This window comes from Melanerpes formicivorus, unplaced genomic scaffold (assembly GCF_026170545.1).
Source record: "Melanerpes formicivorus ecotype bairdi unplaced genomic scaffold, bMelFor1.0.p_v2 SCAF_60, whole genome shotgun sequence".
Lineage (NCBI taxonomy): Eukaryota > Metazoa > Chordata > Aves > Piciformes > Picidae > Melanerpes > Melanerpes formicivorus.
The window spans coordinates 2,572,832-2,590,750 of record NW_027142412.1 but is presented as its reverse complement, the minus strand read 5'-3'; the positions used below and the strand labels follow the sequence as shown (position 1 = coordinate 2,590,750).

Below are 17,919 nucleotides of genomic sequence, written 5' to 3'. Positions count from 1 at the left end.
CCCTGGAGGTGTTCAAGGCCAGGCTGGATGAGGCCTTGAGCAGCCTGGGCTGGTGGGAGGTGTCCCTGCCCATGGTAGGGGCTTGGAACTGGATGATCTCTGAGGTCCCTTCCAACCCAACCTACCCTGGGATGTTTGATTCTGCATCCCTCAAGATGCTCAAGGCAGCAGGCACAAGGAATAACCCCGAACCAAACCCAGCCCAGCCACCTTGGCCGCCTCTGCACAGGAGCCAGGCAGGAGGAGCAGCATGGGGAGTGAGCTGAGGTGGCAGCAGGGATGGCAGGGACATGGGAACGTGGGCTCCTGGCAGCAGGGAGGCTTCCACCCCCACATGTTCCTGCCAGAACAGGCGAGCAGGGCTTGTTTACTGCCATTAATGACTGCATGGCTCCAGGCAGGTTCTGTCTCTAAGGCAGCCTGAGCTGGGAAGGCAGAGTTCTGGGGAAGGGGAGGGGGAAAGCACAAGTTATTTTTAGAAAAGCTGGAAAGATTTGTTTGTTCTATCAAAAATAGGCTCCCCTGGTGCCATGGGTGCTCCATGGGAAAGCAGAGCAGCCCCTGCAGCCCAGCAGGCAGCAGCGAGGGCTGCCGGGGCGCCGACGTGCTGGCTGTACCACCAACCCCTCCAGCCCCCCGGGGAGCATCAGCAGGCAGCACCTCCCAGGCTCTGGGCATGGACAAGCCACCTTCTGCCCCATGTTAAGTGGAGGTTCCTGCACTGCCCAGGACCTGCCCTGCTCCTCCAGAGAGCTCCACTCCGGGTTCAGAGCTGCTGAGCACAGCCCTGCGCCGGAGCAGCTTCTGGAGGCAGCAGCGGCAGAGCAGCTGCACTAACCCAGCGAAGGACAACCCTTCCCTGCAATGCAGTCCTGGCCTGGAGAGACCTGAGCTGCTCCCTGCACCGAGGACAGCCTGGGGCTGACCTGGCTTCAGAGGGAGCCGTGAGGGTGGAGATGATCTCCCACCTCCCAGCTCCACACCCGGGCAGAAGTTTGGAGGTGGAGTCCAGGAGAAGGGCTCAACAAGGATGGCCAGAGGGTGAGCTCAGCTTATCTGCTGCTTGCAGCAGGGAGATAAAGAAAGAACAAAGCTGTCCTGAGATAATGAGGCAAGATAAGGAGAGTCAAAGCTGGAACAAGCCAAGGGTGTCTTGGGCGAGAGCAGGCAGCAGGTCATGGCTTGGAGAGCAAGAGAAGAAGGAGGGCTCAGGGAAGCTCTCTGTGCTCAGGCTCATCAGGAGAGGGAGCTGGAGCAGCCCACACAAAGGTTGGCTACACAAACCACTGCTCAGTTGAGAGGTGTCCCTGCCCACGATCCTGCAGCCTGGACTCTTCGACATCATCAGTGGACTGTAGACAGTTCACCTCTCTGTCTCACTCCACCAACATGCTCAGCTCCCAGCTCAGACGTGAGGACAGCACTGGAAACCCAGGTCCCAGGCACCTGGGGAAATCCTCTGGGTGCTGAGGAAGGTCACGATGCAGCATGGGACATACCTGACAGCTGCCCTGAGCCAGGACAGCCTTTGGTTCCAGTTCCTAAAAGCCTTATGAACAACCCCTCCCCCAACCAGGCAAGGAGGCAATTAGAAAACATTTAATCAGAAGCTGAGAGGATTAAAAAAATAACTTCTGGAATGTGGCCCTGCAGAGCTGCCAGGCAGCCAGCCAGGCCAGGGCCAGCCTCCTCCTCCCCTTCGCCAGCCTCCTTCCCTCTCCCAGCTGCCATAACCCTTCCGGCATGCTCCTCGTCCTAGACACATTCTGATGCCCTCCAAAGAAGAGAAGAGCCAGCAGCTCAGCACAAGGAGAGAAGTTTCCAGCACGTGGCTTAGCAGGATGCTTTCTCTGAGTCCTTGGTGGGTTCTTCCCCTCTGAGGACAGGCATGAACCCCTCAGGGTGCTCCCAGCCTGCAGCACTTTGCCTTGGGGCTCTGGCTTCCTGACCCTGTCCTCTGCCAAGGAGGGTGCAGGAGCATTTTCCCCACCAGCAGCAGGAAGGAACATTCAACACACTCAAGTGTGTTGTCCTCTCTCACTCTTCAGCCTCTCTGTTCCACCACAGTGGACCTGTGAACGTTTGTGGGGCAGCAGATTGCAGTGCAAGGCTCCGGGGCAGCCACACTCCCTGCTCTGCTTCGCCTGCTGGAGCTCCCGGCGAAGGCTCAGCCCGTCCCACGCGCCTGCGGCCGACGCCAGCTCTGGCCTTCGGTCCACGGGGACCTCCTTGCCTTTGGCCATGGACTTGGCAGGGGGCTGGCCCCCAGGAGCCAAGTGAGGTGAGGTGCCTAGATGCTGTCATAGGGCACTGTGAGGCCGATGTTGTAGTTGTACCCCGTGGCCTCGTCGTAGGAGGAGCGGCAGATGGGGAGGACGCTCTCCACAGCCAGCTGGTCCACGGAGAACTCGTAGGCATAGATGGTTCCTCGGTGCCTGTGCACAACACAACCAGCACACACCTCAGAACCTTCCCTGGGCATGGCAGCAGGGGAAACCAGCAGTTAGGGCTTGCCATCAAGGACCACAATTCAGTGCCTCAGGAGATGAACAGAATCAGGGAACCGTTTGGGTTGGAAAAGACCTCAAAGATCACTGAGTCCAACCACTGACCCAGCCCAGCACAGCCACTACACCATGGCCACACAGCTCTTGAACAGCTCCAGGGCTGGGGACTCCACCACCTCCCTGGGCAGCCTCTGCCAATCCCTGACCACCCTTGCAGCAAAGACATTTTTCCTCATCCAACCTACCCTTCCCCTGACACAACTCCAGGCCATTTCCTCTCCTCCTATCCCCTGATCCTAGGAAGATGAGACCAAACCCTCACCTCACTGCAGCCTCCTTTCAGGGAGTTGTAGAGAGCACTGAGGTCTCCCCTCAGCCTTCTCCATACTAAACCACCCCAGCTCCCTCAGCTGCTCCTCCCCAGCCCTGTTCTCCAGACCCTTCCCCAGCTTTGTTGCACTCCCCTGGAACTGCTCCATCCCCTCAATGTCCTTCTTGGAGTGAGGAGCCCAAACCTGACCCCAGTATTTGAGATGCAGCCTCCTCAGAGCCCAGCACCACCACCCCATCCCCTCTGCACTTGGGCTGTTTATGCAGTTTTATCAGAGGAAGCTTTCTTCTGCCTCCTTCCAGGGAGCCTGAAAGGAGGTTGCAGAGAGGTGGAGGTTGGTCTGTTCAACCATGTAACAAGTGAAAGAATGAGGGGAAATGGCCTCAAGTTGCACCAGGGGAGGTTTAGGTTGGACACCAGGAAGAATGTCTTCACTGAAAGGTTTATTAAGGACTGGCCCAGGCTGCCCAGGGCAGTGGTGGAGTCCTCATTCCTCAAGGCGTTTAAGAGTGCTGTAGACACAGTGCTGAAGGACATGGTTTAGTCAAGGGCTTGTCAGTGCTGGGTTAATGATTGGACTCGATGATCTTAAAGGTCTTTTCCAATCTAGGCAATCCTGTGAGCTCACCAAGCCCTGGAAAGCCAGAGTGAATCATTCACTTGAGCTGTAGGCATGACTCTCATCTGCTGAGACACTTCTCGTCTCTCTGGAGGGGGGAAGAGAAGTACATTGTAGCTTGATAGTTCAATTAGACATGCACACAGCCATCTGAGATGCAAACACCAAATGCTGGGGCTTAAATAACAGCAGTTTCCTTTAGGAGGAGATGTCACTGCCAGTATCTAGAGCAAGGAAAGGGCTGCACTCTCTGCCTGGCTTCAGTGCCCTTTGCATTGCCCTGCTGAAAAAGGAAAGCACTTTGTGTGTGCTAAATAAAGAGTCAGAGTCACAGAAGGGTTTGGGTTGGAAGGGACCCTCAAGATCATCCAGTTCCAAACCCCTGCCATAGGCAGGGACACCTCCCACCAGCCCAGGCTGCTCAAGGCCTCATCCAGCCTGGCCTTGGACACCTGCAGGGGGGCACATCCACAAGCTCCCTGGGCAGCCTGTGCCAGTGTCTCCCCAGCCTCACGCCAGTGGCCATGGTGGTGTTGGCTGGGTCGGTGGCTGGACTGGATGATCTTAGGGGTCTCTTCCAACCCAAACAATTGCATGATGCTCTGAAGCAGATCCTCCCAGTGCCAAACCCCTGCCTGCCGGAGCTGCCTCACTCACTTGCGGTGGGTGGCGAAGTCGTCGTCGCTGGCGCCCCGGGGGCCTTTCTCCTCGGGGACGTTGGCGGTGATGAGGCTGTGGGAGTTGAACCACACGTGCCGGACTGGGTGCCTGAAACAGAACCCACAGCGCAGGCTGAGCTGCCAGCGGCGCCGAGCTCCTCGCATCCAGGTGCAGGAGGGGGCTGGCTCCGGCTGAAGGAAGAAGCCCTTCCCGTCAGGGGGCTGCCGGCGCCCGAGGCTCGGACCCTGCCGCTCCGGCTGTGCCCCGCGGCCGCAGCACAGACCCGGCGGCGGCTTCCAGCGCCATCTAGTGGTCTGCCAGCGGAACGCACGGGGAGGCACTTGGCAGCGCCCTGCCCGCCTGCTGGCTCGGCTGCTCTCAGGACCACGGGAAGAGCAGGATGCTTCCCCAAACAAAGGGCAGGGACCCCCAGGGCCCCTCAGCCCCAAACACTGAGCTGTGGCTGGTGCAGACCTGCACTGCATGGAGCAAGGTCTGGGCCTCATTCCTTGTCCTGTCACTGGTGAATAAAAGAACCCTGAGCCACTGTAGCAGCGTTTTCATTGTTCAAGTAGGAGTAACAACTTCTCAAACTGAGATGCCTCTTCTCCACCACCCCAACGTGTCTCTTGCCATCTCCCTTAGCTGCTGCCCCTGCACTGGGCTGCAGGTGTGGGGAACATCACAGATCCCTAATGTACAAATGCCTTCTACAGGGATCCCCTCTGATGCCTGTCTAAGTTAAAGAGGGTTTTAAAAGTTGAACCTAACAGGTTCACTTCCAGCACCCCTCCAAAGCTCAGATCTTTGCTGCCTGCCCTCCTTCTGGGCATGCTCCTTAGTGCTGCTCCAGGAGACAATCAATGACAGTACTGTCCTTAATGCATCTGGATGATCTTTAAGGTCCCTTCCAACCCAAACCATCCTATGAATCACAACAGGCTTTGCAATTCACGGGGTCAGAAGAGAAGGAGATGGCTGCTATTAACCAATGACAGCTCACACTTGAACTTCTCTGACTGTAAATACCTCACCTAGCTCATCCTTGGGGGAAATGCATTAAAGAAGAAAAAAAACCCCAAGAGATCAGGATTTATCTGCTCAATTTACTAAGGCTATCATTTAGATTTACAAGGGGCTAAATCCTTGCAGTCTTCACTCAAACAAGGACAACTCCCTGGGAACTGTGCCTTGATCAGGAAACCATCACTTCAGTGTAGCAGCTAAGAGTCTCCTGTCAGCTCCAGGAGGCTGATCCCTGCTGGTGCTCTCAGCACTGCACTTCTGGAGGTTTCACTACAAACTGGTGGCTTTAATATTCAAATGAGTTTTAATCCCAGCCTGGTTATGACTGTTGCAGCTAAAGGAGTGTGTGAAGGAGGGGGATAGCAGCACAGGTACCGTGGTAAGGATACAGCAGAGAGACAGCCAGGGCCAGACACCCTGAAGGCAGCAGCCCAGCAGTTTTAACCCAGTGTTTAATGAAATAAATACTGCCTGGGGGTGGGACAGGGAGAGAACACTAACTGACCCTCATGGAAAATCCAAAGCAAACAACTTCCATGCTCCCCTGGGCTGACTGAGGCACTCTTGTTAACTCATGACTACAAAGGCTCCAGTAGCTGAAGGGCACACACAAACACACACAAACCTCCAGGTGGGGAGGCAAGCTGCCTCCAAATCACAGGAAAACTAAACAGAACTCTCAGAAGCTTTAGAGTTGGACACATCATCATCCTGGACCTGGATCATTCCATGCCCACATTCCTCCAGGCACAGAACTGCAGACTGGCTCAGGTTGGAAGAGACCTCAGAGATCATCATTGCCTGATCTAGTGTGGGGTGTCCCTGCCCATGGCAGGGGGGTTGGATCCTTGTGGTCCTTGTGGTCCCTTCCAACTCTGACTGATGCTACTGTGATGCTAGGATCATCTACTCCAACCTTGCTGCCATGGCCAGGGATGGCTCTCAACTAGACTTGGTTGCTCAAGCCCTCACCCAGCTTGGTCTTGAAGACCCCCAGGAAAGGGGCATCCACAAGCTCTCTGGACAACCTATTCCAGAGTCTCACCACCCTCAGACTGAAGAGCTTCTTGCTAAGCTCCATCTAGCCCTGCTCTGCCTCAGCTCCAGGCCAGGCCTGAGCTGTCCTGCCAGTCAGATGCAATGATCAGCCCTGCAGACGACTCACCTGGCGTGCATCTCCCAGAGCTTGGTGCCCATCCGTTGGTCCCAGACGCAGACCAGGCCCTCCTCTCCTCCACTGACCACCTTCCAGTCATCCATCTGGACTGCAGTCACCCCCAGGTGGTGAGCATAGAGGGAGCACAAAGCTTGGCTGCGGCGCAGGTCGAACACCCTGACCCTAACGGAGAGCAAAGACAGAGGAGAGATGAAAGCTCTGCGGAGCTGCAGCCTGGGGCTTCTGGGAGCCTTCAGGGCCAGGACAGCAGCACTCCCATGGCCACTACAGGGCAGAAATACAACCTGGCTGACACTTCTGAGCATGGAATTTTCACCCTGACTTCTCCTCTGTCCTGACAACAGACACCAAGCTGCTGGAGAGGCTCCAGAGGAGGACACGAAGATGATCAGAGAGCTGCAGCACCTTCCCTATGGGGACAGGCTGAAAGAATTGGGGCTGTTCAGCCTGGAGAGCAGAGAGCTCTGGGGAGACTTCAGAGCAGCCTTCCAGTACCTGAAGGGGGCTACAGGAAAGCTGGGAAGGGACTGTTTACAAGAGGCTTGTAGTGACAGGACAAGAGGCAATGGATTGAAGCCTGATGAAGGCAGACTGAGACTGGAGATTAGGAAGAAATTCTTTCCACTGAGGGTGGGGAGACACTGGCACAGGCTGCCCAGGGAGGCTGTGGCTGCCCCCTCCCTGGAGGTGTTCAGGGCCAGGCTGGATGAGGCCTTGAGCAGCTTGGGCTGGTGGGAGGTGTCCCTGCCCATGGCAGTGGGTTGGAACTGGATGATCTTGAAGGTCCCTTCCACCCCAAACCCTTCTATGATTCTATCTTCAAAGTCTTTGAGGCAGACTTCTCCCACCACAGAGAACCTCTGTGTCTTCACAAGTCCTATTTGATATCAAATCTAAGTGAAATTTGGAGACAGCTCTGCCACCTGTGCCTCCTATGTATGGCACAAAATCTTTTGGGCATAGTGCTGACACATCCCACCCTTGGTCCCTAACCTACATCTGCTGGGGCTGGGGGCAATATTATGGTGAGGATCAAGGCAAAGGTTGCTGTCACAGGCCTGTGGGGTGAGAGGAGATTCATAGAATGCTTTGGGTTAGAAGAACCTTTAAAGAACACCTAGTTCCAAGCCTCCTGACACAGGCAAGGACACCTTCCAATAGCCCAGATTGCTCAAGGCCTCAACCAACCTGGCCCTGAACACCTCCAGGAAGGAGGCAGCCACAACCCCCATGGGCAGCCTGTGCCAGTGTCTCACCACCCTTACTGGAAAGAATTTCTTCCTACTCTCCAGTCCAAACCTGCCCTCCTCAAGCTTCAATCCATTCCCTCTCCTCCTATCACAACAAGCCTTTGTATGAAGTCTCTCCACAGCTTTCTTGTACTGGAAGGCTGCTATCAGGTCTTCCCAGGACTTTGTGTGTGATAACTGAGAGAAGCTGAAGGGATTCTAGGCTTCTAGGCTGGAGTTAATCACCAGTGTGGGATCAAAGCTATCCACAAGCAGCCAGCAAGCAGAACCCCTGCAGTGCTGTCAATATCGAAGACTTGGCCAGAAGCAGATGTGCAGAAGAGGAGCTTAGGATGTCAGCCACTGCAGCTAGCCCAGAACAGCAGTTACAGCCAATGGGGGCAAGATTTAAACCCAGCCCAGCTCACCAAGGAGCTTGTTTGCTGAGCCTTAAACACCAAGATTAAGAGATAAAGCAAAGCACATAAGTGAATTAACACAGAGATGTGGTGAGTGAAAGCAGAAGGGGAAACACTGACCTCAGATATGGAAAAGACTCCAGAGAAAGTTCCTCCCAGCTGATGGCTCCAAAGCCTGGAGCCATCAGGTCCACATTAATCCCAGAGAAGGCCAAAGCACACTTGTTCCAACACATTAACTGTACTTTAGTCCATACCCCTGCTAGGATCCTAATGGTGCTGCAAGGCTTTCCTTTCCCTTCCTCACAAGGAGATTGCATCATAGGGATTCACAAAGAACACACTTCAGCTGAAATAAAAGGCAACAGAAAGAGTCCAAAACTCCAACAGAGCAACATCCATCTGACATGGATCAAAAGCAGGCTGGAAGGGAGCGAGGAGCACGGTTTCTGTGGCCCTGCACTCACCCCTAGGAAAACCCCATCCCAGCTGATGCTGGAAGGACTTCTTGCTCCCTCCCACTGCAGCAGAGGGAAGCTGTGGCTGCCCCTGAGAGCTGGGCTTTGGGCAAAGGGGGGTGCTCTGGAAATGCCCAGCAGCCTCCCTGTCTTCCTGCACTGTTCCACAAGGCAATCAAAGCTGCTCCTGTTTGGTAAGCACACTTGGAAACAGAGACCTGATCATGTCCTGGTTATGTCACTAGCAAGGGCCCAGGCTTCAGGCAGGAGGCCATTTTGGCACTCCCTTGGAAGAATCAGAGGCACACTTGAGTTGTTTAGATGTGCTTTAAAAACAACCAACCACCACCAACAAAACCCAAACAAAAAGGAAGAGCATTTTGCAGAGCTAATGTGATGCTGTAATGCAGCCCTGGCAGGGCTGCCATCTCCTGCCTCAACAGCTGGGCTCAGTGGGAGCACACCAGATCCAGCCCACTCCAAAGGAGCCCTGAGGAAGGTGTTCCTGTGGCCAGGCTTTCATGCTCCTGCTGGACTACCTTAGAAGGAAGCTCACTTGCACTTAGGACAGCATGCAATATGTGTTTTGATCCACACCTTTCAGACAGGGCTCAGTGGGCTTGCCATGTGTTTGCTCTTCACCATCTTAGGTCCCAACCAAGAATCATAGAATCAATAAGGCTGGAAAAGACCTCAGAGATCATCCAGTCCAAGCTGTCACCCAACACCTCCTGACAACTAAACCATGGCTCCCAGTGCCACATCCAAGCCTTTTCTTGAACACCTCCAGGGATGGGGACTCCACCACCTCCCTGGGCAGCACATCCCAGTGGCCAATCTCCTTAGCAAGAAGAACTTTCTCCTCACCTCCAGCCTAAACCTCCCCTGGCACAGCTTCAGACTGTGTCCTCTTGTTCTGGTGCTGCTTGCCTGGGAGAAGAGACCAACCCCCACCTGGCTCCAACCTCCCTTCAGGGAGTTGGAGAGAGCAAGAAGGTCTCCCCTGAGCCTCCTCTTCTCCAGGCTAAGCAACCCCAGCTCCCTCAGCCTCTCCTCCCAGGGCTGTGCTCCAGACCCCTCCCCAGCCTTGTTGCCCTTCTCTGGACACCTTCAAGTGTCTCAATGTCCTTCTTAAACTGAGGAGCCCAGAACTGGACACAGGACTCAAGGTGTGGCCTGAGCAGTGCTCAGCACAGGGCAGAATGACCTCCCTGCTCCTGCTGGCCACACTGTTCCTGATCCAGGCCAGGAAGCCATTGGCCTTCTTGGCCACCTGGGCACACTGCTGGCTCATGTTCAGCTGGTTGTCAACCAGTACCCCCAGGTCCCCAGAAAGAAAGTTCTCTTGTGCAGTGCATCAGCAGCATGTCATAGAATCACAGGATGTTAGGGGTTGGAAGGGACCTTGGAGGATCATCCAGTCCAAGCCCCCTGCCAGAGCAGGACCACCTAGAGTAGCTCACAGGAAGCATCCACTGCTGATCTCTCTCCAGTGGGAAGCTCAGCTAAGAAATCCAGCAAAGCAGCAATGCTTCAGGAGAGGCTTTTGATGGGAGGACAAATTTTATAGGTCCTACCAAAAACATTTCCCAAGTGTTACTTCAGAGCTTTGAGTAGGAAAACAGCAGGCACTAATGGAACTGTGACATTCACAGCTTCAAAGAATGGGTTGGGTTGGAAGGGACCTTAAAGATCATCTACTGCCAACCCCCCTGCCATGGGCAGGGACACCTCCCACCTGCTGAGGTTGCTTAAGGCTTCATCCAACCTGGCCCTGAACACCTTCAGGGAGGAGGCATCCCCCAACCTCCCTGGGCAACCTGTTCCAGTGTCTCCTCACCCTCACTGGAAAGAATTCCTTCCTGATCTCCAGTCTGAACTTGCCCTCCTCAAGCTTCCATCCAAGCTGCTGTATTTAATTCAAGCAGGAAGTTTTCTCACTGGTCCTCAGCAGTCTGAACTCCCATGGCAAATTCCCTGCTTGCTCCATCATTGGGCTATGGAGGGTCAAGTCACATTCCACCTGTGGATGCCCAGCACCTATTTATCTCATCAATCTGGTACCACATGAGGATCTTGAGATAGACATAGTCTTGTCTCCTGGATGCTCAGCTTGTTTGCTGGAGTATTGAGTCCTAAATCCTTGGTATTTTAGTGATGCCCAACCCCTTGGACTCAGGCAGTGCTTCAGCTGAAGAACTGAAAAGCTTTCTGGAGGAGAAAGGGTACATCATAAGGACATGGAACTGTTGGAGTGAGTCCAGGGGAAGCCACAAAGATGATCCAAGGGCTGGAACACCTCTGCTGTGAGGACAGGCTGAGGAAGCTGGGGCTGTTCAGCCTGGAGAAGAGAAGACTCCAGGGGGACCTTAGAGCAGCCTCCCAATACCCTAAGGGATCCTACAGGAAGGATGCAGAGGGAGTTTTCCTAAGGGTGTCTAGAGACAGGACAAGGGGGAATGGGTTGAAGAGCAGGGCTAGACTGGAGCTTAGGAAGAAATTCTTCAGTCTGAGGGTGGTGAGACTCTGGAATGGGTTGCCCAGGGAGGTTGGGGATGCCCCCTTCCTGAAGGAGTTCAAGACCAGGCTGGATAAGGGCTTGAGCAATCAAGTCTAGTTGAGAGGCATCCCTGCCTATGGCATCCCTGCCTGTGGCTGCCATCTCTGTGGCAGGGGGGCTGGATCAGATGATCTCTGAGGTCACTTCCAACCTAAGCCAGTCCACAATTCCATGGTGATGGTTTGCTGAAGTATTGGTTCCTCATTTCTTGGTACATCAGTGATGACCAACCCATTGAACTTGGCCTTTCAGCTGAGGAACTGAAAAGCTTTCTGGAGGAGAGAGGCAGCATTTAGTCCAGTTGAAAGGGAGAAAATTTCCACCTCACTTAAGGGGTGTCAACTTTATCCACTTGCTCCTCATTGTGCAAGAGATTAGAATTGGAGGAAGTTTTACTGGGGTGCTTTGGAAAATCAGTTACCTGCTTTTAGGAGGAGGGGGGAAAAAAACCCCCACCCCAGCAGGCAAGGATTCAATGACAGGTGTCAAACTTCAGATATTGCCTTTATCCTCTTTGCTGAGAAAGAGTGAGAAGGGAAAAAAAAACACCCCCAAAAAAAACCCCTGCTTGACAAAATAATCATTTTTGCAAGCTGCTGCACTGGCAGGACAGAGGTCTGGGATTTGGCACAGGGAAGTATCCGCCTCACAAGCTGATACCCACCAACACACCACACCACCACCTGCAGCCCGCTGCCCACTGCAGAAAGGAGGAGGGAAGGAAGAGGGAGCCATTAGAGGCTGGCTCCTCGCCATCCCACATCTCCTTTGGTGCACTGGATCAGACCCCACAAATCACTAGCCAAAAAAGAAGGGGGGGTGGGGGTGGGGGAACCTCTCAGAGTTGGCCTCCGAGGGTCTTTTTAAGCACTTTAATCCTTTCGCACCGACTGTTCCCAGCGCGTCCTCTCCTGGCACCAGACACTGTGCTGGGAAAATCCTCCTCCCCAAGCCAAGGAGTTAAAGAGAAAGCTGCTAATCAGCTAAATAGAAGCTGGAATCTGTTCATATGAAAGTCTCTCTTGTCTTTGTTTTTTTGGTGTGTTTTTGGGGGGTTTGTGGGGGATTTTTTTGTCACCTGAGGGACGCCACAGTGCTCTGAAATACCCTCTTGACATCATTTGGCAGCCAGAGCCATCTCCATCCTCCCTGCTTCATCCCTGAGGTTATTGTTTTAATATCAGAAAGTGAGCTTTTAAATGCCAAACCAATTTTGAGGGTGGTGGTGGGGAAGTGGAAGATGTTCCAAGTGGTCTCGCTGGGCTGTACACCAACTGTGTCCACCAAATGGCTCCGAAAGAAAGTCCTCCCATGGAGCTCTCTGAAACAAAGCAAACTGCCAGCCACAGCCAACTATTACCTAATATTTTGTTCCTGAAGTTCATGCAGGCTGCATGTGAAACATTAGAGGAGAGACAAATTCGAGCAGGTCCAGATGTAGGACAGCAGGGCAGGAAGTAAGCTAATTTGAGCTGGGTTACAGCTCGGGGGGTACCTACCTTCTGTCTTTATTGCCCGCTACAAGCATGTTTGGAGGGCTGTGCTGGAGGTTGACACACGTAAAGTCACCCATGGAGCTGCCCATCTTCCTCAGGCACTGACTTGTTTCCAGATTGTAAAGAAGAATCTGGCAGAAAGAGAACAAACACCAGCTAAACGTAGCAGGAGCACAACTGCATCTCGCTGCAGCACGAAGCGGAGCAGAGCTCTGACCGCGAGGGATGGTGAGCAGGACTCGCCTCTCAGCGTGCTACTACAGACAGCTGGGGAAGGGGCTGGAGAACAGGGCTGGTGAGGAGCAGCTGAGGGAACTGGGGTTGGTTAGTCTGGAGGAGGCTGAGGAGAGACCTCATTGCTCTCTGCAACTCCCTGCAAGGGGGTTGGAGTGAGGTGGGAGTTGGTCTCTTCTTCCTAGTCTCAGATAATAGAAGAGGAAGTGGCCTGAAATTGTGCCAGGGGAAGTTTAGGTTGGAGATGAAGAAAAATGTCTACACTGCAAGAGTGGTCAGACCTTGGAAGAGGCTGCCCAGGGAGGTGGTGGAGTCCCCATCCTTGGGGGTGTTTAAGAAATATGTGGCCATGGCACTTTGGGACATGGTTTGATGGCCATGGTGGTGCTGGGTTGATGGTTGGACTGGGTGATCGCAGAGGTCTTTTCCAGCCAAAACAATTTGATGATTCTATGATAACCAAGACACAGATCTCTCTATTAAGAAGGGCAACAAGACCCCTCAGAAATCAGGCAATCAAGTCTGTCAGTGGAATTCATTCAGGAGCAGGGTGCAAAGCCCTTGCCAACCAGTATCAGGGGTGCTCTGACACCGGCCAGCTCCCTGGCAGACAGGATGAGCCACACAGGTTTTCTCCACGTTAAACTTTTAATGCTTACATGGAAAAGCAAATAGTCCCTTCATCAATTTGAATATTTGAAGGAGCAGCGAAAGCAGACAGGATCATCATCTAGAAGGTTCAGACAGATGGACTGTGCAAGGAAATTCAATCAAGTCCAGCAAGACCTGAAGTGCAGACGTGAGCACGGCTCCAGCGCTGACAGCCCTGCGGGTCATGCATCAGAGACAGCTGAAGAGAAACACCACCTCTGAAGTGGCAGTTCAGATGGGAAGGGAATAAAAACAACTCTTGATTTTCAACTGCATCCAAGCTGACTTGCCCAGAGCCTGGGAGAGCAGCATGAGTTGTTCCCTGGCCACCCTCCCTCCTCTGCTCCATGCAGCAATCAGTCTAATCACATTCGCTGTCCTCTCCTGCAGGGCCAGATGAGATTTCTCCATTTGGGCCTTTCAATTTAGGTGAGTTCAGTATTTTTAGCAACAGCAACATGCACTGCTCAAAGCCCAGTGGAGCCCAGCACAGTACCTGCTCTTGCCTAACTTCATAAACATGATTAAATTTCATGGTGATGCTCCTTTCATTTCAAAAGAAACTTAATGACCATGAAATGAGGAACGGTAGCTACACCATCAGGAAGAACTTAGGGCTTCCATGGCAACACCAGCATGGCTGCACCACCATCACATGAACATTCTTCATCCCTCCTTTTCTGATTATAGCCCCATGCAGCTTAATAAAACACCACTCACCCTGTACCTACTGCTTCAACGTTTGCCAGTGATAGTGATGCTGCCTGGCCTTTCATTCCCTATCTGGGCAATTTTAGCAGGCATCTGAAAGCCTGACCAGCTCTGTGTCCAGCTCTGGAGCCCTGAACACAACAGAGACATAGATCTGCTGGAGTGGGTCCAGAGGAGGCCACAGGATGATCAGAGGGCTGGAGCACCTCTGCTATAAAGACAGGCTGAAAGAATTGGGGCTGTTCGGCCTGGAGAAGAGAAGGCTCCAGGGAGACCTCAGAGCTGCATTTCAATATCCAAAAGGGACCTGCAGGAAGGCTGGGGAGTGCCTGTGGTGATAGGACAAGGGGCAATGATTTGAAACTGCAGCAGGCTACATTTAGGTTAGACACCAGGAGGAAGTTCTGCACAATGGGGGTGGTGAAATACTGGAACAGGTTGCCCAGGGTTGTGGTTGAGGCTCTGCCCCTGGAAACATTCAGGATCAGTCCTAATGTCTCCCTGTGCAGCCTGCTCTACTTGGAGGTGTCCCTGCTGCCTGCAGGGGGGTTGGACAAGGTGACATTTGAGGGTCCCTTCCAACCTGATGCAATCTATGAATCTGCAAGTTTGAAGTAAGGAAGCTGGAGGGGATCATTTTGTGATGGATGCCTCTAGGCAACGAAAGGGAAGCTTGGAATATCTCTAGGAACACTGCAAAGCAAGGCAGACTTCCTCCACCTGCTCTTTGTCCCAGCTGAAGAGGGGGTGTGCTTTCATGTAGACATATTAGCAGCTTCCTATTGCAATCAACACTTTCTCAGTTGCTTACAATATTTATGATCTCCCAACAGCTCTCTTGCCCAGCCTTGTCCTTTTTAACCTCAAATAGCAGCCTTTAGCCTGCAATTGCTCTCATGTAAGACCCCAAAACTCAAAGCACTTTTACCCAAGCTCTGTAAAGCAAGGGCAAGTCTACTTTTTCGGGGAGGCTTAGGACATAAAAGTTGCTGAACATGAAATTTAAACTTCCATACCTCAGAAAAAGAAAAGGCAAATGGCTGCAAAGTGCATGGAAATTGTAGTCTTCAAAGCAAAGGCCAATTTACAGCCTGTCCTCACTTGCAGCACAGCTTCCAACAGCTCCCTAACCAAACCCAGAGATAATGACATTCTGGCAAAGCCTCTCTGCAGTGTTTTCCAGTGCAAAGGAAATTAATATCTGTGCCTGGCAACCAGATTTCTCCTTGGAAAAGTTCTGAACAAAAGACAAAGTCAATAAACTGCTGAAACTCAGCTTATGGACAATAAACGATGGGGTCAACGGTGCTGGGTTCCAGCTCCCAGGCGAGCCTCTGAACCAACCCTTCCCAGCTGCAAGTTCAAGCTCTGGAGGGGGAGAGGGCCAAATGTTGCTTTCTCAAAAGTCCCCTGGGGCTCATAGTTAAAGTGAACATCCATAAACTATTAATTTATCTAAATGACCATAGCTCCCATCTATCCTATAAACATGTGAGACATGCTTGAAAATTCGCTCCTGGCCCCGAAAGACTGCAGCGAAAAACTGCTCCCACACAGCAGTTCCAAACTCCCCTCTTTTACATCCCAGCACACAGTCTCCTGCTTGCAAGCTCGGTTTTAGACCTGTGGCAATCCCCCTGCATAGCCAAAGCCTTCTTTATTGAGCTTCACATCCCTTGCAATGGGCACCAGTTTACAATGCTTGCCTCCAAGAAAGGAAAGCTGAAACAGAACCAAAGCTCTGGAGCCACAAACCTGGGAGAAAAGCTTTTCTCTTACCACCTCCTCCCCACTCAATTCCTTCTCTTCTCACCTCAGTCTCTGCTCTCCCAGAGATTGTTGGGCTGGTTTTATTTTAGACCCTATAATGCATGTGTGAGTTTCCAGCCAATTAGCTGAAGCACAGGAAGAAAGATTCCCTTTGTGATTTGCAGTATCCAGGTTCTAGCTATCTTTAAATTCAACTTCTGGCTTGGGCAATTTGAATGAATTTCAAAACCTCACCCTGCCAAACTGACAGCTAAAGAAACAAAAAGCACTCTGGATGCTTTTTCAAGTCTGAATAATAATTTCTTGGAAGCCAGGGGGCTGAAGAGCATACTGATGACAATTTTGAAGCTGCTAGAACGCTGCTGATCAGCTCTCCTGTAAGGTCCCAAGGCAACAAGGGTTTTCTTTGCAAAGGCCAAGGAGAACTAATGAAAATACCTGGTCAATAGGGACTTGAAATAAGGGTCTGCATGTTAAAGGGCAGATAAGATCTTTAGGAGGTTTATAATCCTATAATGCACCCTGCAAAGGGATTACCCTTTTAAGGATATTTATAATCCTATAATGGACACCCAAGACCAGTGACCTAATAGGTACCCAAATGAAGGCAAGTGAACCCAGAGCATTTAGGTGTGAAATGAACCCCCCTGGGATGAGACACTAATGAGCATCCCTTCCCCCCGGGGGGCCTGCAGGAGTCAGGGGAGGAGGAGCATTAAATACTCTGTGCAGAGCAAACTACAAAGTGTTACCTATTAACACTGCTCACATGCAAAAGTCCAAGTTGTTGGACAGGAGCCAAGCAATCTCCCAGAATGCTTAATAATTCAACAGGCCAGAAATAGCCAGAGTACCTTTACCATTATGTTTAGTTAAAGACCACAGAGATTAGAAAACACATTATCCATCTCAGAGGTGATTCTTTCCATGTTACAAGTCCCTTAACGACCTTTACCATCTCTCCCTCTCCCTCTCTCTCTTTTAATAAGGCTGAGCAAATGGGACTTCATTTTACCCAATTGCCACAGACTAGTGGTATTAATTATTCATGCTCCCACTCTCTCTTTTGTTAAGGCAGTGCATTAGACTAATTTCCCTCTTCACTGCACGAGTTGGGCAAGTCTCAACCTGTGGCCACTGTCCTCAGATAGATGCACTGAGAAGCTGGCCAATTCCTGAGCCCAGGCAGAGGAAGAGAGGAAAAGTTACTGTACTCCATGAATCAACAGAGGGGATGGGGAACTCTCTTTACTGCTGTCCAAGAACTCAAGAAAGAAGACTAAATGAATTCACAGAGAATTAAAGTCTCTGTAGCCAGAACAGCTAAGCTGTGAGCTTTGTTACATCTTGCAGCTAAGTGAGGTCAAGCGTGGTCGATGTACTCTGGTTGAGACACTTCCAAGGAATTGAAGGAAATGTTGTTGATGGAACTCTTCCATGCATGTCCAATACCCCAGCAGGTGTTGTGGGATCCTGTGTTGCTGGAGATGTCTTTTTTGGATGGAACATTAAAACAACAAATCCCTGAGCACTTGTTATCAAAGAGCCTGTGGTACTTTCAACAAGAGCAGGGGTGCTCAACCCACTGTCCTGGCTGGAGGCCAGCAGACAACTGCTTTGTGGAAGAGCTGGTTTCCTCCTGCAGACACATTGCTGCCTCTTGTCAAAAGCCACCACGCTGTAGGGTTAGTGAGAAGTGAGCTGCCTCAGGATTGGGCAAAGCAGTCTCTACAGGCAGTGCATTTAGTTCTTATTTAGATGAAGCACTGAGCAGAAAATCACAAAGATCAGCCAAATGACACACCAAAAATCACACAAAACCTACATCCTTTGTCTGAGTTCCACACACTGGGTACATTAGAGAACCACTTTCTCACCACTGTGTAGGATGGAGGTTTCTGTCACGTTAGAGACTGAGGATCAAAATAAAATGCCTAAGCTGCTGGGAGAGGCAGAGAAACAAGCAGCAAGACTGTGCACAGAACCTGCATTTATTTGCAGGCTGTGTCTCCTCCTGCCCATCCCTCTGACAACCAGCAAACCCATTTCCTGAACACACACAACCATGGCC

The 17,919-nt window shown here is 52.0% G+C and overlaps 1 protein-coding gene across 1 annotated transcript in view; it reads right to left on the bottom strand.

Annotated features, from left to right (window-relative positions):
• Positions 1 to 1,584: 1,584 nt before the first annotated feature.
• Positions 1,585 to 17,919, bottom strand: part of FBXW8 (F-box and WD repeat domain containing 8) — a 68,298-nt gene continuing 51,963 nt past the window's right edge. Inside the window, exons 8-11 of the mRNA XM_068161798.1 lie at positions 12,486 to 12,613; positions 6,309 to 6,482; positions 4,115 to 4,225; positions 1,585 to 2,435 (exon numbers count right to left, since the gene is read on the bottom strand). Of these exons, the coding sequence (XP_068017899.1) occupies positions 2,291 to 2,435; positions 4,115 to 4,225; positions 6,309 to 6,482; positions 12,486 to 12,613 (558 nt within the window). The 3' untranslated portion in view covers positions 1,585 to 2,290. The remainder of the gene's footprint in view (positions 2,436 to 4,114; positions 4,226 to 6,308; positions 6,483 to 12,485; positions 12,614 to 17,919) is intronic.